The following is a 22608-nucleotide window of genomic DNA, read 5'->3' as shown; positions in this document are numbered from 1 at the left end:
ATTAAGCAATCACAGATGACCCTGTCAGAAATCCAAGCTCATGATTAACATGAGACTGGAGACAAGGAAAAGCAATTTAAAAGATTAAGAACCAAAAAAGAAATCTTGATAAAGAGGGCCAGACAACAGACAGAATAGTCCCATCCAGAAAGGTAAGAGCATGTCCTTCTCAACAATTGTTTTTGTCCAAGAGAACAGGTTTGGGGGGATTGTGGTGGGCTCCTTTGCCCTCCCTCATTGCTTCCCTGATGTTTGGCTGTCCACAAAATCTCTCCTTAATGTAAGTCTCCAGCTTCTGAGGGCTCACAAAGTCTCCTCCTAGATCCTGTTCCTAGACTGCCAAGAAGAAAAACAGAGGACCATGCTGCATCCTGCTTGTGATTCTGCTTGTGTATTCTCCTGTCACTTGAAAGACTGCTTCTCTTGGTTTGGGATGAGGTCCATTTGTTGCACCCACACTATTTGCAGAGTTTACATAGATTTACAAAAACAATTTAATGCAGAATTGGGTTTTGTATCTGTAATTTTTAACATAGGGCTCACCCCTACATTATTTACCTGAGATGCTCAGTGAGTTCAAATAGAATTTCTTTTTTACAATTGGGAAGGAAAAATTACAATAGAAAGGGTTCACATGGCAAATTCCCCACTCGGTTCTCCCACTTCTCTCCTACTATTTTAAAGAGGTTCAGTAATATATTAACATAATACTAATAATATATATATTAATAATAATTAATATAACTAATATAACTCTATTATCAGAGCTTTGAAATTCATGAGAACTAGAGAGAAGAAAAATACAATGGCAAGGAGAGAGAGAAACTGTTGTTGGTTTCATGAGCTCTTTATTTATTTGTATTATGGTTTAAAATTTTGTATTCTCTCTCTATATATATAATATGTTATTATATATGTTATACATATATATACTGCTATATGTGTGTGTGTGTCACATCCACATATTTAAGCCCTATTCATGAGACCTGAATGAGAGAGAAGCAAAAACTGATTTCAGTGGGAGGGAAAACAAATCATTAGACAAAATCAGGTTACAGGAGTCCTCATCTTGTTTTGGAAGGTGTAAATGAATACGCACAAGCCCAGGCATTTCCTTTGCTGGAGGGTGGACTTGGAGAATGCTGCGCTCAGCCACATACCCATATGTTATCTAACTGTCTATATGGCCAAACACTGATATCAATTTAATACTTTTGGAGAGAAATAACTCCTTTTATTAACCAGTTTTGTGCCAGGGAAAATACGGAATGAATAAAGAATGCATTTTGTGTATTCAAACGCTTGGAAACTAAAGACCATCTTGCTCAAGAATGTTTGGATCAACCAGGAAATCAAAGAAGAACTTAAACAATTCATGGACCCACAAATGTGGGGCACCTGTGTGGCTCAGTCAGTTAAGCATCCGATTCTTGATTTCAGCATAGGTGATCTCAGGTTGGTGAGATCAAGCCCCACATCAGGCTCTGCGATGGGCATGAAGCCTGCTTAAAATTCTCCCTCTCCCTCTGCTACTCTTCCCCATCTCTTAAAAAAATAATAGTAGTAACAATAAAATGTCATTTTTTAAAAATGCATTTTGTTTCTCTATAAGTTTGTGGTATAGAGTCAAATTGAAGGCAAATGAAGAGACTTCCCTCTCCAATAATAACTCAATTTCAAAGTTTTTTGCTTTTTTTTGTAGTTTCTTGTTTGAACTTAGTTTTCAGTTGGTGGAAGCAGTTAGAAACCTGAGCGATTTCCACTTGATATCAATGAAAAAGCAAGTACAAATCCTCTTACAGAGAGAAACCAGAGGGTTCCAGCTATCATTGATGTTCACCTGGAGAGAATGCCTGTGGATATTTGTGAAATGCTGAGTAAGGATGTTCTGAATGTGTTTAAAGGTACCTGTGTGCCCCTGCTATTAGGTTTCCTGTGACCTGCCCCCTTAAGATGTCAAGAGAAGAGGTTCACTTCATCCTTGGTTACCCCAAGAAGGGGCACAATCACTCTTACATCACAGCTGAAGAGTAAGTTCAGCTAGAGAGGAGAAGGGAGTTGGGGGAAATTGGAAGGGGATGTGAATCATGAGAGACTATGGACTCTGAAAAACAATCTGAGGGGTTTGAAGGGGGGGGGAGGTGGGAGGCTGGGGTACCAGGTGGTGGGTATTATAGAGGGCACAGAATGCATGGAGCACTGGGTGTGGTGAAAAAATAATGAATACTGTTATGCTGAAAATAAATAAATTTAATTTAAAAAAACTGAACCCAGTTTTCTGTTTGATGACACAGTCTGCTGATTTCCACAAGCACATGCCTGCTAGTAAATCTCTCTAGTGTTCATTTCTCTAGAGAGTAAAAACCCTGGCAATGAGGTGAGAGGACCCCATGATCTTACAAGGGCCTCAGTCAAGCTTTTCTGAGGATTTATAGGCAAGGAGATAGGAGTGGTAATAAGTTGGATCTTGTTTTTTTTTTTTTTTTTTTCTGCATTCTTGGTTATTAGGCATTTACTAAAGTTTTCGCAGCTGGAAAATATTTGTCTGGGAGCAAGATGACTCTTTCCTCAAGCCTTGTTCTGTCTACTCCACTCAGGCTCCTAGAGATGGTTTGCAGACAGAACAAAGATGAGTTGCCAAAGATCTAGTGAGAATGTAGGCCAGGTATGTGCAACTCCACCTGCAGAATGACCCCAGGGTGAAGATGGTGGTCATAACTTCTACATCATAATTTTATTCTAAGGAAAGGTGTTAATAGTATGAATTAATTTTAAATAAGTAGTTACAGCATTCAGCATTTTTAAGTGCTAAGCAATGTATAGTCAGTCTAAGATGCTGTCCTTATCTTTGAAAAAATCTTACAGTGTAGCGCAGAATTAGGCTCAAGAATTATTTTAGCAAGCGTAAGTGCTGTAGTGGGATGACAGGTTGCTGGAACACACTTTGCATGTACTAGAGTACCCAAGAGTGAGTTGCTCTAGATTGGGTTCCACCCCCTGAGTAAAGACTCCAACAGGACAAACTAGGTACCAGGTTTTTATTTGAGCCAAGTCTTAAGTGGTCTAGTCAGAACTTCCTGCAAACTTGCTCTCCCTTGAGAAGGAACTATTGAAAAATCTTTACTAGAGTAAACTAGTAGGGGCAAGCAAGATGTAGAACCCATTAAAGACACTAATGAATAATTTAGTCTTCTTTCCTCAGAAGACCCTAGTGGGATTTTCTAACATCCCTGAATGTTCAGTTGGGAATGGGGATTGGGAGATATTGTTTCAGCTTCTTTATGATGATTCAACAAACTGTATCTCTGTGAAACTTCAATTAAAAAAGAGGTTGAGGGGTTCTCTTAATCAAGAGGGCATAAGCCACTCATGGAGCTTGTAAAATGCAGTTTCCCAAGCATTGCTACCAGAGAGGCTGATTTGGTGGGTCCAGGGGTTGATCTCAGAGTCCGCACTTTAACATGCATCTCAGGTGACTCAGAAGAGATTTGGTAACACTCTGGAGACTCCTACCCATCTGGGTAGTGGGTTCTTTTGGTGTGTCTGGCATATCCTGATATTTTCCACTCTATCAGTCACTGGGTGTGTGTGAATGCAATGTAAATGAGCATAAAGAACCGGAACAGAGCTCTGTCTGTCAAGATGTCCAAAGGGATGAAAACAGACTTTTGGGTGAAATTGGACCACAGGCATTCTAGTAATTGAATCAGCTGCCTTCAGTCACAAGAACCCACTGAATGCTCCTTGTGACAGCTTCATTTCAGGGAAGGGTGATATGGCAGGAAAAGCACCGGTTGGGTATCTTAGGCCAGTTACTGTGAATGTTGGTTCTGCCACTTTCCAGTTGTGCAGTCTTGGGAATTTTACCAGCTTAAAATTGTGGAGATGCCAGCTATGATATGAGCATCATATATATCTCAGAAGATTATTGTGAGGATGAAATAAAAACCTATATGTGGGAGCTTGGCACAATGCTTGGCACCAATCAATGCTCAATGAATTACAGAGTAGCTGCTGAGGTGGTGGTGATGTTGGCGAGTCTTGGTAGGTCTCAGTTCATAATCCACAAAGTAGGTGGACTGACATGCATAATTAGGTCAGAGTTTTTATCCAGCACTGTCATCCATCCCATTTAGATATGAACAGGATAGATTTGATGACTCAGCTACCTTAAGAAGGAGGTGGTCAGGTAGGTGGTATAAGACAAAAATCTCTCCAGAAGAAACCCCAGCTATATCTTGATTCACCTTCAGCTACATGGGCAAGGAGCGAGGGTGTGAGTTTCAGGCAAAGGGGACACAATCATGAATGAGACAAACTCAAGTTCTAATCCTGACTCCATCTTGCGCTACATCTGTATGTCCATTAGCAAGGAACTTAACATTTGGATCTATTTCCTCATCTGTGAAATGGGCATGATGCCTACATTCTAGGGTTGTTGTGAGAATTAAATAATCTAATTTATGTAGAATGTTTATCATGGCACCCAGAGTAGAGTAGATCTTAAGTCAATGTTAATTATTAATACTTTTTGTGGACTGATGGTTGGGGAAAATGTTTTAAACTAGCTCTGATTAAAAGAAAACTGTCTCTGTAAATACATTGTTCACATACAGGTCAGTTGCTACTTCGCCTCTTGTTCCTGGAACTTTGATGCTTAGGCCATGACAGTTAGCACTACTTCTGTGAGCACACATCTGTGAAGCTCCTAAAGAAAGCTCCTGTCCCCTGGGTATAGGTGTTGGAGGTGCTGGGTGTTTAGTGAGGTGTAGGGTGGGGAGGGAAACTACTCGGAGAATGGGATATGTGGCTTTGGGCTGGCAAAGCCCTTGTGAAGATTGAAGGTTGATACATGTTTCTTCACAATATAGAACAAGGTTTCTGTACACAGATAGATTTATCTATTTCTTGGGCCAGGGCTGAAGGGATCGGAATCCTGACAATGATCCTGGGAGTTTTGCTGCTCATTGGCTGTTGCTATTGGAGAAGACAAAGTGGATACAGAAGTTTGAGGGTTAGTAAATTTCCACTGCTGGGATCCCTCCAGATCCAGGACCCCCTTTTCCTTCTTTCTCTGAATTTTTGGGAAATGGGATAACATTCTCATAATCACCTTTAGCTCTCATTCCTGGTTTTGATGAGTCTTTCTCTACTTTGTACTTCTTGCAGCTCTTTTTGCTTCTACCTGGCATGAACTCCAACAAGAAAGTTGGCCCATCTCCTTAGTCCCACTCACAGGAAACTTGAATGCTTGGCTATGTGTGTAACTGAGCACAGATAATTTGTGAGGTATGGGGCCAGGAGTCCTGATCCTTTTGCACAGCAAATAGCTGCATGTGAGATGCTCAGGGTCTTAACATTCCTCCTGAGAATTCCCACTGGTTCTGTTCTTTAATTAGTGGCCTCTTTATCTCACTTTGCTGCCTTACCCCTTTCCTCCCAGGTTCCCTGGGAGTTCCAAGTTATAGCAAAAAATTTAGCATACCTAGGGCCCATCCAGCCATTTGTGCAATGAGGAAACCACCCACCCCTCAGCAGCACAAAGTACCACTGGGTTTTTTTTTTTAATTAAATTTATTTATTTTCAGCATAACAGTATGCATTATTTTTGCACCACACCCAGTGTTCCATGAATTCCGTGCCCTAATACCCACCACCTGGTACCCCAACCTCCCACCCCACCACCACTTTAATCCCCTCTGATTGTTTTTCAGAGTCCATAGTCTCTCATGATTCACCTCCCCTTCCAATTTCCCCCAACTCCCTTCTCTTCTCTAACTCCCCATGTCCTCCATGCTATTTGTTATGCTCCACAAATAAGTGAAACCACATAATAATTGACTCTCTCTGCATGACTTATTTCACTCAGCATAATCTCTTCCAGTCCCGTCCATGTTGCTACAAAAGTTGGGTATTTGTCCTTTCTGATGGAAGCATAATACTCCATAGTGTATATGGACCACATTTTCCTTATCCATTCGTCCGTTGAAGGGCATCTTGGTTCTTTCCACAGTTTGGCGACCCTGGCCATTGCTGCTATAAACATTGGGGTACAGATGGCCCTGCTTTTCACTACATCTGTATCTTTGGGGTATATACCCAGGAGTGCAATGGCTGGGTCATAGGGAAGTTCTATTTTTAATTTCTTGAGGAATCTCCACACGGTTCTCCAAAGAGGCTGCACCAACTTGCATTCCCACCAACAGTGGAAGAGGGTTCCCCTTTCTCCACATCCCCTCCAACACATGTTGTTTCCTATCTTGTTAATTTTGGCCATTCTAACTGGTGTAAGGTGATATCTCAATGTGGTTTTAATTTGAATCTCCATGAGGGCTAGTGATGATGAACATTTTTTCATGTGTCTGATAGCCATTTGTGTGTCTTCATTGGAGAAGCCTCTGATCATATCTTCTGCCCATTTTTTTTATATGATTGTCTGTTTTGTGTGTGTTGAGTTTGAGGAGTTTTTTGTAGATCCTGGATATCAACCTTTTGTCTGTACTGTCATTTGCAAATATCTTCTCCCATTCCATGGGTTGCCTCTTTGTTTTCTTGACTGTTTCTTTTGCTGTGCAGAAGCTTTTGATTTTGATGAAGTCCCAAAAGTTTATTTTTGCTTTTGTTTCCTTTGCCTTTGGAGACATATCTTGAAAGAAGTTGCTGTGGCTGATATCGAAGAGATTACTGCTTATGTTCTCCTCTAGGATTCTGATGGATTCCTGTCTCATGTTGAGGTCTTTTATCCATTTTGAGTTTATCTTTGTGTACGGTGTAAGAGAATGGTCGAATTTCATTCTTTTACATATAGCTGTCCAGTTTTCCCAGCACCATTTATTGAAGAGACTGTCTTTTTTCCACTGTATATTTTTTCCTGTTTCGTCGAAGATTAATTGACCATAGAGTTGAGGGTCCATATCTGGGCTCTCTACTCTGTTCCACTGGTCTATGTGTCTGTTTTTATGCCAGTACCATGCTGTCTTGGTGACCACAGCTTTGTAAGAAAGCTTGAAATCAGGTAACGTGATGCCCCTCGTTTTATTTTTGTTTTTCAAGATTTCCTTAGCGATTCGGGGTCTCTTCTGATTCCATACAAATTTTTGGATTATTTGCTCCAGCTCTTTGAAGAATACCGGTGGAATCTTTATTGAAATGGCATTAAAAGTATAGATTGCTCTAGGCAGTATAGACATTTTAACAATGTTTATTCTTCCGATCCAAGAGCAGGGAATGGTCTTCCATCTTTTTGTGTCTTCTTCAATTTCTTTCATGAGTGTTCTGTAGTTCCTCGAGTACAGATCCTTTACCTCTTTGGTTAGGTTTATTCCCAGGTACCTAGTTGTTCTTGATGCTATAGTAAATGGAATCGATTCTCTAATTTCCCTTTCTGTATTTTCATTGTAAGTGTATAAGAAAGCCACTGATTTCTGTACATTGACTTTGTATCCTGCCACGTTGCTGAATTGCTGTATGAGTTCTAGTAGTTTGGAGGTGGAGTCTTTTGGGTTTTCCATATAAAGAATCATGTCATCTGCGAAGAGAGAGAGTTTGACTTCTTCATTGCCTTATTGGATCCCTTTTTTTTTCTCTTTGTTGTCTGATTGCTGTTGCTAGGACTTATAATACTATGTTGAACAAGAGTGGTGAAAGTGGGCATCCTTGTCGTGGGATCCTTCCCTGATCTCAGTGGGAAGGCTGCAAGCTTATTCTCATTGAGGATGATATTTGCTGTGGGTCTTTCATAGATATATTTGATGAAGTTCAGGAATATTCCCTCTATCCCGATACTTCGAAGCATTTTAATCAGGAAGGGATGCTGGATTTTGTCAAATGCTTTTTCTGCATCAATTGAGAGGACCATGTTAAATTGTTCTATCATATTAAATTGTTCTATCACATTGATTGATTTGCGAATGTTGAACCATCCTGGTAGCTCAGGGATGAATCCCACCTGGTCATGGTGGATAATCTTTTTAATGTGCTTTTGGATCCTGTTTCCTAGGATCTTGTTGAGAATCTTAGCATCCATATTCATCATTGATATTGGTCTGAAATTCTCCTTTTTGGTAGGGTCTTTGCCTGGTTTGGGGATCATGGTAATGCTGGCTTCATAGAAAGAGTCTGGAAGTTTTCCTTCTGCTTCAATTTTTTGAAACAGCTTCAGGAGAATAGGTGTTTTTTTTTTTTTTTTCTTTGAAAGTTTGGTAAAATTCCCTAGGGAATCTGTCAGGTCCTGGGCTCTTTTTTGGGGGGATGTTTTTGATCACTGCTTCAATCTCGTTACTAGATATCAATCTATTCAGGTTGTCGATTTCTTCCTGGTTCAATTTTGGGAGTTTATATTTTCCAAGAATGCATCCATTTCATCAAGGTTGCTAAGCTTATTGGCATATAACTGTTGATAATAACTTCTGATGATTGTTTCTACTTCCTTGTTGTTCGTTGCGATCTCTTCCTTTCCATTCATAATTTTATTAATTTGGGCTTTCTCTCTTTTCTTTTGGATTAGTGTGGCCAGTGGCTTATCGATCTTATTGATTCTTTCAAAAAACCAATGTCTAGTTTCATTGATACATTCTACTGTATCTTTGGTTTCTACCTCATTGATCTCAGCTCTAATCTTGATGATTTCCCTTCTTATGTGTGGAGTTGGTTTGATTTGTTGTTGATTCTCCAGTTCTTTAAGGTGTACAAAAAGCTGCTGTGTTCTGGATTTTTCAATTTTTTGAGGGAGGCTTGGATGGCTATGTATTTCCCCCTTAGGACTGCCTTTGCTGTATCCCATAGGTTTTGGATCGAAGTGTCTTCATTCTCATTGGTTTCCATGAATTGTTTCAGTTCTTTGATCTCCTGGTTGATCTACGCATTCTTAAGCAAGGTGGCCTTTAGCTTCCAGGTGTTTGAGTTCCTTCTGAACTTTTCCTTGTGATTAAGCTCCAGTTTCAAAGCATTGTGATCTGAGAATATGCAGGGAATAATCTCAGTCTTTTGTTGAGTCCTGATTTGTGACCCAGTATGTGGTCTATTCTTGAGAAGGTTCCATGTGCACTTGAGAAGAATGAGTATTCTGTTGTTTTAGGGTGGAATGTTCTGTATATATCTATGAGGTCTATTTGTTCCAATGTGTCATTCAATGCTCTTGTTTCTTTACTAATTTTCTGCTTTGAAGATCTGTCTATTTCTGAGAGAGGCATGTTAAGATCTCCTACGATTAGTGTATTCATATCAATATGACTCTTTATCTTGATTAACAGTTTTCTTATGTAATTGGATGCTCCCATATTGGGGGCATAGATATTTACAATTGTTAGATCATCTTGGTGGATAGTCCCTTTAAGGATTATGTAGTGTCCTTCTGTATCTCTGACTACAGTCTTCAGTTTAAAATATAATTTATCTGATATGTGAATCACTACCCTTGCCTTCTTTTGAGGCCCATTGGCATGAAAGATGCTTCTCCATCCCTTCACTTTCAGTCTGGGTGTATCTTTAGGTTTAAAATGGGTCTCTTGTAGACAACATATGGATGGATCCTGTCGTTTTATCCAATCTGCAACCCTGTGCCGTTTTATGGGCGCATTTAGGCCATTCACATTGAGAGAGATTATTGATAGATACGTTTTTATTGACACCGTGTTACCTTTGAAGTCTTTCTTTCTGTAGGTTGTCTCTATATTTCTGTTCAATGCTATTCTTAGGATTTTTCCTCTTTTATAGAATCCCCCTTAATATTTCCTGCAGTGTTGGCTTGGTGGTTGCATAGTCTTTTAAGCCTTGCCGGTCTTGGAAACTCTTTATCTCTCCATCCATTTTGAATGTCAGTCTTGCTGGATAAAGTATTCTTGGCTGCATGTTCTTCTCATTTAGTGCCCTGAATATATCTTGCCAGCCTTTTCTGGCTCGCCAGGTCTCTGTGGACAGGTCTGATGTTATTCTGATGGGATTCCCTCTGTAAGTAATGAGCCTCTTTGCCCTAGCAGCTTTCAAGAGATTATACCTATAATTATAATTCCTCAATTTGACTATCAGGTGTCGTGATGTTTTTTTGTAATGTATAATCTTGGGTGGAAACCGTTCAGCCTCTGGTACATGAAGCACATGTTCCACTATATCTTCTAGACTTCTTTCTTTCTCCTCCCCTTCAGCGATTCCAATAATTCTGACGTTGGAATGTTTTATGGCATCATTATTTCCCTGATTCTGTTTTCATGGTTTCTAAGCTGTTTTTTCCAGGCGTCCTCCTGATCCTTTCTGTTTGTCCTCCAGATCACTAATTCTATCTTCTGTCTCAGTTACCCTAGCTTTGAGAGAGTTTAGATTAGATTGGAACTCATTGAGAGCATTGTGAACCTCCTCCCTGGTAGCTTTAAGCTCCACCCTAACATTGTGAACACCATCTCTCATCGCTTTCAGCTCGGCCCTAATTAATTCTGTTTGGTCATCCATGGCCTTCTCCAACCTAGCTATTGCCTGGATAATTGTTAGCCTGAATTCTCTTTCCGACATATTGTCTATGTTGATATTCGTTAGCTCTGTTGCAGAAGGTCCATCCTCTGTATTTTTCTTCTGTTGGGCATTCCTCCTCCTAGTCATTTTGGTGGGAGATGACTGAACAGATGTAGCTGGATGTATCAACCGTGGTGTAGTCAAGATGCACCCTGGAACACTTCTGAGCAATCAGGATTCCCCACCCAAATGAGAGACAAAAGAAAAGAAAAAGAAAAAAAGAGAGAGAGAGAGAGAGACAGGAAAGAAAGGGAAGATGAAAGAGAAGGTTCAGCCCAAATGGGCCCTAAGGTAAGATTTATGAAGTAGACAAACAAAAACAGACAAACAAAAAGACTGATGCAAATAAAGGAAGAACCTCATCAAAAAGAACCCCAAGTGTAAGATTTATATACTATCAGGATAGCACAAAAACACAGAAACACTGGTGGAAGACAAGTATGGGAGAGTGGTTATAAATTCTCAGTGTGTGTGAGGAAGGTTGTTTTGATTCTTTCTGGATGTATCTTGATATCTTTGTTAAAGGACTCAACTTTCCTAAGATAAAGGGGGATTGAAAATTAGTTTACCTATATGGGTAGTATTGATTGGGGAAAGGGGATTACTTTGAAGTTTACTCTATATGAATATTAGAAGATAAAGATAAAAAGGAATAAACTAGACTAAACTAAAGTAAAATTTTAAAAAAAAGAAGGAATTCAAAAATAGAAATGCAAAAGAAAAACATAGGTGTATGTATCAAAAAGTTCAGGTTAGAAGGTTATTACAGAATTTGATGTACTGGACAGCTCACTGTGATGTTTATTAGGTTAAAAAAATTACCTACATATTAAAAAAATGAACCAGAATAGTGGGAATGAATGAAAAATAAAAGTTTTCCTATGAAGTAGTGGTTGTTCTCTTGTAGTCCTTCCCCCCCCCTCTTTTTTTTTTTTTTTCTTTCTTGGTTTGTTTTCTGGGGGAGGGGCCTGCCACGTGGGTTGTCAGTCAATGATGTTAAGTCCTCCCGCGCCCCTCAAGGGGGTGGGCTCTGAGGAAACTGGTTTTTTTTGTTTTTTTTTCAGGCTTTTGTTCTCTGGCGCTTTTTATGTTTGTTCACTTTTTTTTTTCTTCACTTTGACCGCTTTTGATGGTTTTGTAGTTTTAGAGGAAAACAAACTGCACCCTGATCTCCCTCTCAGAGAGAAGCCTCAGTCTGGCTGCAGAGCCTAAATAAGTTCCCCCTTAGCCGCTGGCAGAGCAGGTTCCAAGTTGCAGTCCCTGGGGATGCAGGATCTTTTGCTTGTACCCAAAGCCAAGGCAGTGGCGGCTGTCCGGGCAGCTCTAGACCGCCAGAGAGGTTCCAAGCAGCAATCGCACACTGAGATTTTCCCTCTGGCCCGGGTTGGGAGTTCCTGGTCTTTCTGGGTCTAAGAGCGCACGGCTTGCGTGCACCAATTTCAGGGGAGGCTGAGGTTCACGTGCGGGCCTCAGGCTCTGAGAACGGGGCGCAGGTCCGAGAGCACCATGCTGGGCCTTCGTGCACCTCTCTGGGGGGAGAGTTTGGTGCAGGCTCTGAAACAATGGCGCGTATCAAAGGGCACCGGCTGGGCCTTTATACCTCTCTCAGGGGAGTATCTCAGGCTCTCTAGTAGGGCTCTCGCGTTCTGCCCCCAGGCGTGGCTCCCATCCCCCTCAAAGGAAACGGACCCCACGCGTTCTCAGGCGCGCTGGTGGCTTAGGGACCAAGAGCTGGTTTCTCCGCCACACTCTCTCTGCCTCAGCGCCAGGGGAGGCTGTCCTGGGACCGGGGACTTAAGCCCCTGTCCCTAGCCATGCGGATTCCCACAATTTCCCTCCCCCCCTCTCCCCACCGTGATCCTTTGCTCTTTTGGAGTGCTTTCAACCAGTCTCCAAGTTAATGCTGGTCCCCAGACGCAGTGCACTCTCGCTCGTATTGGGGTATTACTTTCCAACTGGTTGCCTCTGGTGGCTCCCTCCCCCTTTTGTTTATCTTCTGATATCAGTCCTCCGTTCTCACTCCGCTTTACCTGCCCACTAGCGTCTTCTCCCCCTGTAGAGATCCAGACGTGTATAATTCTGATCTCAGGCTGATTTCATGGGTGATCAGAGTTCTTTGGTAGGTAATCAGCTCACTTTGGGGTACAAGTTGAAAAGGCGCTTCCTCCTACTTCCCCATCTTGTCCACCACTGGGTTTTTAACATGGCCCATTTTTTCTCTCTCTTTTTAAAAAATTTTTAAAATTTATTTTCAGTGTAACAGTATTCATCGTTTTTGCACCACACCCAGTGCTCCATACAATCTGTGTCCCCTCCAAAACCCACCACCTGGTTCCCCCAACCTCCCACCCCCCATTCTCTTTTGATGGCCAATGTGGTTTTGATGGAATTTTTTCCCTTTACCTAAATAAGCAGGAACCTAACAAATTACAGTCTAGTCTTAGGGCATCAGTGTCTTCCACAAATGGGAAACATCAACTGAATCTCTAAACAATAAGAACTACAGATTTCACTTCGAAGTCAGGTAGTACTTTAGCTCTTAAGCATACAAAGGCGTTCTCCATAGTGAGCGATGGAATGAAAGAAGAGTTGCAATTTCTTCTCTCCCTCCCCGCCTTTCTTTTCTTTTCCCTCCCTCTTTCTCTCCCTCTCTCTCTCTTTCTCTTTCTCTCCCTCCACTTTCCCTCCTTCTCTCCCTTTTTTATTACACACTTGAAACTTCGGAGTTGATACATAATGGAAAAAATTCTCTTTGCAAAAGATGTGGGGAAGCCCCATTCCTCACTCAGCAAACAATTTAGACAAAGGTTCTATGTAGGTGGCACTTGGAGCTTGGCAGCCTGAAGAGGGGAAGAGGAAGGTGGCAGCTATAGCTTTGACTTCTTCTCCTTACCAGGAAGCTTGAGCAGTCCCATTAGTGCCTTTAGTGCCATGATTCACTGTGTTGCCATGGCTGATATCGAAGAGGTTACTGCCTATGTTCTCCTCTAGGATTCTGATGGATTCCTGTCTCCTGTTGAGGTCTTTCATCCATTTTGAGATTTTCTTTGTGTATGGTGTAAGAGAATGGTCAAGTGTCATTCTTCTGTACATGGCTGTCCAATTTTCCCAGCACCATTTACTGAAGAGACTATATTTTTCCCATAGGATATTTTTTCCTGCTTTGTTGAAGATTAGTTGACCATAGAGTTGAGAGTCCATATCTGGGCTCTCTGTTCTGTTGCATTGGTCTATGTGTCTGTTTTTCTGCCACTATCATGCTATCCCTTTCCTAATGCCCATTTTTCCAGAATGTCCCAAATACAAATTACAAAAGACAGGGTAAATTCTCACCATTATTGTTCAACATAGTAATAGAAGTCCTAACAACAGCAACCAGACAATAAATAGAATTAAAAGATATTCAAATTGACAGAGAAGAGGTCAAATTCTCTCTTCACAGATGACATGATACTCTATGTGGAAACCCAAAAGACTCCACCCCCAAATTACTATAAATCATATAGCAATTCAGTAATGTGGCAGGATACAAAATCAATGCACAGAAATCAGTTGCTTTCTTATGCACTAGCAATATAACTGTAGAAAGAGAAATTAGAGAATCAATTCCATTTACAATAGCACCAAAACCCATAAGACACCTTGGAATAAACCTAACCAAAGAGGTAAAGGATCTATATTGAGGAACTACAGAACACTCACTCATGATCATGGATCACAAGAATAAACATTGTTAAAATGTCTATGCTGCTCAGAGCATTCTATAATTTCAGTGACATCCTGATCAAAATTGATCACCATTGGCATTTTTCAAAGTGCTGGAACAAATAATCTTAAAATTTGTATGGAACCAGAAAAGACCCTGAATCGCCAAGGAAATGTTGAAAAAGAAAAACAAAGCTGGGGCATCACATTGCCTGATTTCAAGCTATATTATAAAGGTGTGATCATCAAGACAGCATGATAGTGGCAGAAAAACAGACACATAAACCAATGCAACAGAACAGAGAGCCCAGATATGGACTCTCAACTCTATGGTCAACTAATCTTCAACAAAGCAGGAAAAAATATCCTATGGGAAAAATATAGTCTCTTCAGTAAATGGTGCTGGGAAAATTGGACAGCCATGTACAGAAGAATGACACTTGACCATTCTCTTACACCATACACAAAGAAAATCTCAAAATGGATGAAAGACCTCAACAGGAGACAGGAATCCATCAGAATCCTAGAGGAGAACATAGGCAGTAACCTCTTCGATATCAGCCATGGCAACACAGTGAATCATGGCACTAAAGCAAAAACTAACGATGACTAACATAATAATAATAAAAAGGGAGGCACATTTGGGTGTTGACACAACCACCGAGGAGCAGCCCACCAGTATGTTGACATTTAGTGGAAAGGAGAAGTTGCTGAGTCTGAAAAAGATTTTAGATAAGTACCATAGGAAAAACTTGGGCTAGGAGATTAGGGATGGACACCGTGCTCATATGATACCTCACTGTGGTTTTCCCCACAGATAGGGAAGGACTTTGCTCTCTGCCACAGAACTCCATTTATGCCTCTAGCATGGAGTTAGCATTCCCTTATAACTGGTTATTTACTTTTTGTCTCTTCCATCCCTTTCCCCCATTAATGAACTAGGACAGAGTATTTCTTACTCATCTTTGTACCTCCAGTGCCTGGCACATAGCAGCCACCCAAATCCTGGCATCAGCATTTAGTTTCATTGTCTGTCATTGACTTGCATGGTGCCTTTAGAGTTTAACTTCTCTGGGCCTCATTTGCTCTACTCTACCCCTAGGCACATGCAATATAACCATGATGCATATCAGTCTTTATTTAATATATACTTTCTTCTATATTTTTATTTAGTTCTATTTGTATACAAAAACATAACGATTGAGTCTTTTAAGGAGTAAACGCACTACAAACTTAATATGTTGGTACGCATTTCCTAATGTCCACAACTACTAGCTTGATGCTACTAGACAAAAATACAATGATTTTTTTCCCTTTCTGCTTCAATACACTCATCTTAAATTTAATTATACCATAACAGAGAGTCTTTAATGTCATAAGCTCAGACACTGAACATTTTGCTTAGTAAGTTCAAATTCAACCTATCATGTCTCTATTCCTCTAGGTCTACACCAGTGATTTGTAGAGTTTCTGGAATTTTTATGAGATGGAGCTGTATTTAAATTCTCTAGTATCCATGTCTAGGGGTGCCTGGGTGGCTCAGTGGGTTAAAGCCTCTGCATTCGGCTCAGGTCATGATCCCAGGGTCCTGGGATCGCCCCCCCCACCACACCGCATCAGCTTTTGCTCAGCAGGGGACCTGTTTTCCTTCCTCTCTCTCTGCCTGCCTCTCTACCTGTGATCTCTGTCAAGTAAATAAATAAAATCTTTAAAAAAAAATTCTCTAATATCTGTCTAAAACTGCTGCCATTTATTTTTTAAATTAATATTAAAATTTTGTTTTGAGACTTTCACATGTCTTGAAAAGCTGGGTTGGGAATCAGTAGTCTAAGAAATTGGCAAAATTATGTACAGTAGTGCACTAAATACTACATTTAATTGCATAATTACCTCCTTGCCTCCCTTTAGGGATTTTCTTTTCTTTTCTTTATTTACTTATTTAATAGGCTCCACATCCAAAGTGGCAGTTCTTTTATTTCAAAACCAAAAGACATAGGGGTGCCTGGTGGTTCAGTTGGTTCAGCACCCGACTCTTGACCTAAGCCCATCTCTTGGTCTCAGGGCTAGGAGTGGGCTCCACACTGGGCATGGAACCTAATTAAAAAATAATAATAATAGGAGTGCCTGGGTGGCTCAGTGGGTTAAGCCTCTGCCTTCAGCTCGGGTCATGGTCTTGGGGTCCTGGGATCGAGCTCCATATCAGGTTCTCTGCTCGGCGGGGATCCTGCTTTCCTCCCTTTCTCTCTGCCTGCCCCTCTGCCTACTTGTGATCTCTGTCAAATAAATAAATAAAATCTTTAAAAATAATAATAATAATAGTAGGCCAAATAACATAAGTGACAATAAATGCAAGCCTCAGATACCTAAGTTACTCCACATTTAACAACCTATTTTAAGCTTTCAAATGTTCACTCTCCCACTTTCATTGACCATAGGATGGTAACGAGGTTGGTTGGAATTAAGATTTCCTAAAATGTGGGCGCCTGGGTGGCTCAGTGGGTTAAGCCGCTGCCTTCGGCTCAGGTCATGATCTCAGGGTCCTGGGATCGAGTCCCACATCGGGCTCTCTGCTCGGCAGGGAGCCTGCTTACTTCTCTCTCTCTCTCTGCCTGCCTCTCAGTGTACTTGTGATTTCTCTCTGTCAAATAAATAAATAAAATCTTTAAAAAAAAAAAAAAAAAGATTTCCTAAAATGTTTCCACTGACTCACAATTTCTTTTGTCTCTGAAAAACATCTTTTGGAAGGGGGATTGCTCTTTGAGGCAACTTTTTTTTTTTTTTTTGTAGGAATATGATTTGTGGGGGTGATAGTTATTTTAGTGTTTACCAACTTTATCGTTTCTAGGACATAACACTTTTTGATTCTTGGAGAAGAATTTTGAGATCCCTGCTGACAACTCAGTTTATATTCATGTATCATGTGTTGAGTTTCTCAATACATGATCGGGGGGCCCCTGTGCTCAAATCTCCCAGAGCTCTTGCTAACATGCAGAGCCTGGGACCTTCTATCCCTTGGTCTTCCTTGAGACCAAGGAAGATGCCTTTGAAAATGCATGCTGAAGTTTGAATGCAAATTCAGAGAACTGGCAGTGATTTGGGGGAGTAGATCATGCTCCTAATTTATGGCAGGTGAGAAATTTACAAATAAGAAAAAGAGTAACTGATAATTGAGGTAAAGGGAGAAAATGCATTAAATACCTTACCTGGAATATATTGCTGGGAACTGGGGAGAGAAGCAGAAAATTCCTGTATTCTTACATCAAGTTTAGGGCCCTTGTGCAAACTTCAGACTAGAGTTTAGGAAAACTACTTCTCATCAGTCTGCAGACTGTGTGGTTATCAGCCCCAATCCATGTCTGTCTTCACCTCATTGATGTTCCAAACACTTCTCCCTGAGAAACGTACCTTGATATCCTCTTCCAACCTAGCAGACCCCAGTGATCAATCACAATCTGCAGAAAAGGCTGAAGAGCTGGTCAACATCTGCACAGCCTCCATGTTCCAGCCCTTCTCAGCTGGTACCACAAAGTGTGTGCTGCTAATGCCCCACTGGCTGGATTTGGCTCACTGGTATGTTTAAGTTTGCATTTTAAAAAAAAATGAATTTGACACCTAGGTGTCAACCTAGGTACAATTAGATATAAAAGTAATATTTTACATGAAAATCTTGATTTCTAGTTTCTTTAAAAAAAATAGATCTGGCAAATAGTGGCAACTGTACAGTGTTTGTCCCTTTAGATGATATATACTGCCTCCTTTTCTATGGCCACCACCTGGCCCACCTGACACTTATGCATTACTTGCCCAGTCCTTCTAAGGATCTGAGTACAGCTGGGTCACCCAGGTGCAGGCAATAAGGAAGTGGTTCTCCATGTGGCCCTGGATCAGCAATTTTGGCAGTATCACCAGGGAACTTGTTAGAAATGCAAATTATGGGCCTCACCCTAGATCCGCTCTGTCAGAAATTCTAGAGGTGGGCCCAAAAATCTGTGTTAAACAAGCCATCAGGTGATACTGACACATGCTGAAGTTTGAGAACCACCACAATGGAGAATTTAACAATAATAAAAGCAACTGAAATTCTCCTTTTTATTATCACAAGGTGTCAGCAATTTCAAACTATGTCAGTGATGAAATAAATACCTCACCATGGTAGACAACTCCTGAAGTCCCCACTTGGGTATGTGTCTTTGCTCTATATAATCTGTTGTAATTCTATTCTGGGGATGGAAAATATCAACCTCTAAACCTATGCAAAGCAAACTGAGCTTTCACCCACCCATCCCCACAATAATTCAGGATGCATAACTTAGCCTTAGATTGACTTATCATGTTGCAGCTTGACTTGGAAGCACCAGCTACTACCACAACATTCTACAACATCAGATGCATTTGTAGTGTTTAATTTTGGAACACTGAGAAGAAATTTCTAAAATTTTTAAAAATTGGGGAAAAAAAGATATTTTGCTGTCATTATGGCAAAGGCAGAAATACACAATGTGTCCATGCTACCAAGTATTTCCCAAGCTTGTCCTCACTGAGATACCGCACTAGTTTGATCACCTTCACTAACAATCATTCTCTGAAGTTCTGGGATTCCTTTGTAACTCAGTGGGTTAAGCATCTGCCTTTGGCTCAGATCGTGATCTCAGGGTCCTGGGACCAGCCCCACATCAGTCTCCCTGCTCAGAAGAGTCTGCTTCTCCCTCTCCTTCTGCCCTTACCCCTTTCATGCACTCTTTCTTAAAGAAATAATAAAAATAAAAAATCATTCTTTGAGGTTCATTGTTCAGGTTCATTCTTTTTCTCCTTCCCTTCAAAAATACCCATTGACTAATGGGTGCCAGGCACTGTAATAAGTGCTTTATTCTTAGTTTAATTCCTACAACTCTTGAGATGTAGGTATCATTATCTTCATTATTACAGATGCAAGCACTAGAATTCAGAAAGGTGAAGTGACTAGCCTGAGGTCCCGTTGCAGGTAAATGGCAGAACCAAGATTAAAATCTATTTGTAGAGGCACCTTGGTGGCTCAGTGGGTTGGGCCTCTGTCTTTGGCTCAGGTCATGATCTCAGAGTCCTGGGATTGAGCCCTGCATTGGGCTTTCTGCTCAGCCTGCTTCTGCTTCTCTTGCTGCCTGCCTCTCTGTCTACTTGTGATCTCTCTGTCAAATACATAAAATCTTTTTTAAAAAATCTATTTTTAAAAATAAATTCAGCTTCCTTCTCTTTTCTTACTGAACTCAATTCTTTTTTTTCCCTCATTCACTGACCTTCATGCATTCACATTTCAGGACAAAGGTATTCATGCTGGCATTCAAAGTATCTTAACAGGAAGATGTTCATCTGAGGGGTTTGGTCATCAGGACAGCAAACTGCCATTTCAAGAGAATAATTGTGAACCTGTGGTAAGTTGAGATCCTGCATCTTGGTGTTTAATGTATGACTGCTTTTAACTCAGAGGAATAAAATTATTCTAATTTAAAAATCAAGAGTGATGTGAATATACCTGATGCTACTGAAATGGTTAAAATGGTAATTTTTTAAAAAATTTATTTATTTATTTTCAGCATAACAGTATTCATTATTTTTGCACCACACCCAATGTTCCATGCAATCTGTGCCCTCTATAATACCCACCACCTGGTACCCCAACCTCCTACCCCCGCCACTTCAAAACCCTCAAATTGTTTTTCAGAGTCCATAGTCTCTCATGGTTCACCTCCCCTTCCAATTTCCCCCAACTCCCTTCTCCTCTCTAACTCCCCATGTCCTCCATGCTATTTGTTATGCTCCACAAATAAGTGAAACTCAGCATAATCTCTTCCAGTCCCGTCCATGTTGCTACAACTACAAAAGCTGGGTATTCATCCTTTCTGATGGAGGCATAATACTCCATAGTGTATATGGACCACATTTTCCTTATCCATTCGTCCATTGAAGGGCATCTTGGTTCTTTCCACAGTTTGGTGACCCTGGCCATTGCTGCTATAAACATTGGGGTACAGATGGCCCTTCTTTTCACGACATATGTATCTTTGGGGTAGATACCCAAGAGTGCAATGGCAGGGTCATAGGGAAGTTCTATTTTTAATTTCTTGAGGAATCTTCACACTGTTCTCCAAAGAGGCTGCACCAACTTGCATTCCCACCAACAGTGGAAGAGGGTTCCCCTTTCTCCACATCCCCTCCAACACATGTTGTTTCCTGTCTTGCTAATTTTGGCCATTCTAACTGGTGTAAGGTGATATCTCAATGTGGTTTTAATTTGAATCTCCATGAGGGCTAGTAATGATGAACATTTTTTCATGTGTCTGATAGCCATAAAATGGTAAATTTTATGTTATGTATATTTTATCATAACAAAAACATAAACAATAACAAAGACAAAAAAAAAACAAAAACAAAACAGGGAAGTACAGAGATTTTCTTAAGTTGTGTCCTCTCATACCCAGATTTTCCAGGGTCAATGATGATATCCCTAAATGTAAGAGCCAAAGGAAAAACCTGATTCTGGATACAATATTTTTTGGTCTTATGTCTAGTATATTTGTTTTTTTCTGAATGTAGGTATATCTAATGGAGGGAAACAAAGCATCTGTGATTAAATGTATCAGCTGTATAGGCCAACAGGATAGGTGCTGGCCACATGTGGCTATTGAACACATAGTAGTTTGAATTAAAATGTTCTAATACCAAATTTCAAAGACTTAGCATGAGGAAAAGAATATAAATGATTCATTAATTATTTTGTATCAATTACATGTTGAAATGATAATATTTTTATATGTGGGATTAAATAAACTATATATATATTTTTAAGATTTTTTATTTATTTATTTGACAGAGAGAAATTACAAGTACACTGAGAGGCAGGCAGAGAGAGAGAGAGAAGGAAGCAGGCTCCCTGCTGAGCAGAGAGCCCAACGCGGGACTCGATCCCAGGACCCTGAGATCATGACCAGAGTCGAAGGCAGCGGCTTAACCCACTGAGCCACCCAGGCGCCCCTAAATAAACTATATTATGAAAATTAATTTTACCTGTTTCTTTTTATTTTTGTAATGCAGTACTAGATATTTTTAAAGCCACATATGTGTTATACTCTATTTCTATTGGACAGCATTGGTACAAATGTAGTATGTCACAGTGGTTTAAAAAACGGAATCTGGAGCCAAATTACTGTGAAGTTATATGATTTGGACAAGTAACCTGACCTCCCTCTGACTTAGTTTTCCAAACTATAATATGAAAACAATGAAAATACTCCTAGAATTGTGAGCATTAAATGAAGGCCTAACCATTTGTGCTGTACTGACAATAGCACTGACCTTTAGGCACACAATGAAAATCTATCTATGTGGTATAAATGTAATGTATATTAGTGGCTTTAAACAGTGTTCAAGAATTCACCCGTTAGGGCTTGGGATTTCTGCTGACAGGGATAATGAAAGTATAAATACATTTTTGAGATTTTGGGAATGCTGTTAGCTCTATTTTTTCTACTCTTCCTCTTCCCCTCAACATTTCAACATACACACTTGTGAAATTTAATGATTATCTTGTTGGGTGGGAATGAAATGTGGGCACTTAGAAGTTTCAGTCCAGAGAAGTCGTATAAATATGATGCTGACCACCAACTTTACCTTTCTCCCAGAAATCTGTGCACTGTTGCCAAGGCCATACTCTCCCTTTCTCATTCTCACAGGTTCCTGATGCTGCACCTGCCTATGAGAAACTCTCTATAGAAAAATCACCACCACCTTATTCATCATGAGAATGTGGAGAGGTGATGAAATGATTTCCTTTGCACTTTTGCTAGAATGTAATATGGACATCTAATGTTCTGCTTCAGAATACTGTAGAAACAGTGTACATCATTTCTATTAATAAGCTTAGTGTTAAATTCTTAGTGGAGCAACTGGCTATACTAATTGAGGGAAAGATAAGAAATTTTAAAATGGAAAAACTTTGTAAATAAACATTGTAATACTGATACTATTTGTGCTAGCAGTAATTCTAATAAATTTATGGTATTTTCTGAGACAGAGTCAAGTGTGTGTTCTGGGACCATTCGATTTCTTTTATTTGAAATTTGGCTAATACCTAATAAACTATTATTCTGATTTTTGAAGAAGCAACATTTTGACTAACATGAACTCTAACAGAATTGTTGCAGATGAGTCCATGCCATGGAACTCTCACAAAGGATACCTTTATAGAGCTAAGACCAAGAGCTGATTGACCTACCAAATTATAGTCAGTTTCATCTGATTAGGAAAGTGTCAGTAATGTCTCTTTGTGTTCTAAAATTCCATGATGCTACAATAACATACAGCAGAGATCCATTATCTTGAGTACTACATATAATACAGTTTTAATTACATTTCACTTCAAGACTC

At 40.2% G+C, this 22608-nt stretch overlaps 1 protein-coding gene across 1 annotated transcript; it reads left to right on the top strand.

Moving 5' to 3' along the window:
* The first annotated feature begins 1953 nt into the window (after positions 1-1953).
* Positions 1954-21983, top strand: MLANA (melan-A). The gene is made up of 4 exons (XM_059141237.1): positions 1954-2030; positions 4918-5014; positions 19503-19616; positions 21915-21983. Exons 1-4 carry the CDS (start codon positions 1954-1956, stop codon positions 21981-21983), a joined length of 357 nt encoding a protein of 118 aa, XP_058997220.1.
* Positions 21984-22608: the final 625 nt, after the last annotated feature.

The sequence above is a fragment of the Mustela lutreola genome, chromosome 12 (genome assembly GCF_030435805.1).
Source record: "Mustela lutreola isolate mMusLut2 chromosome 12, mMusLut2.pri, whole genome shotgun sequence".
Taxonomy (NCBI): domain Eukaryota; kingdom Metazoa; phylum Chordata; class Mammalia; order Carnivora; family Mustelidae; genus Mustela; species Mustela lutreola.
This window is presented reverse-complemented; position numbering and strand designations above follow the sequence as displayed.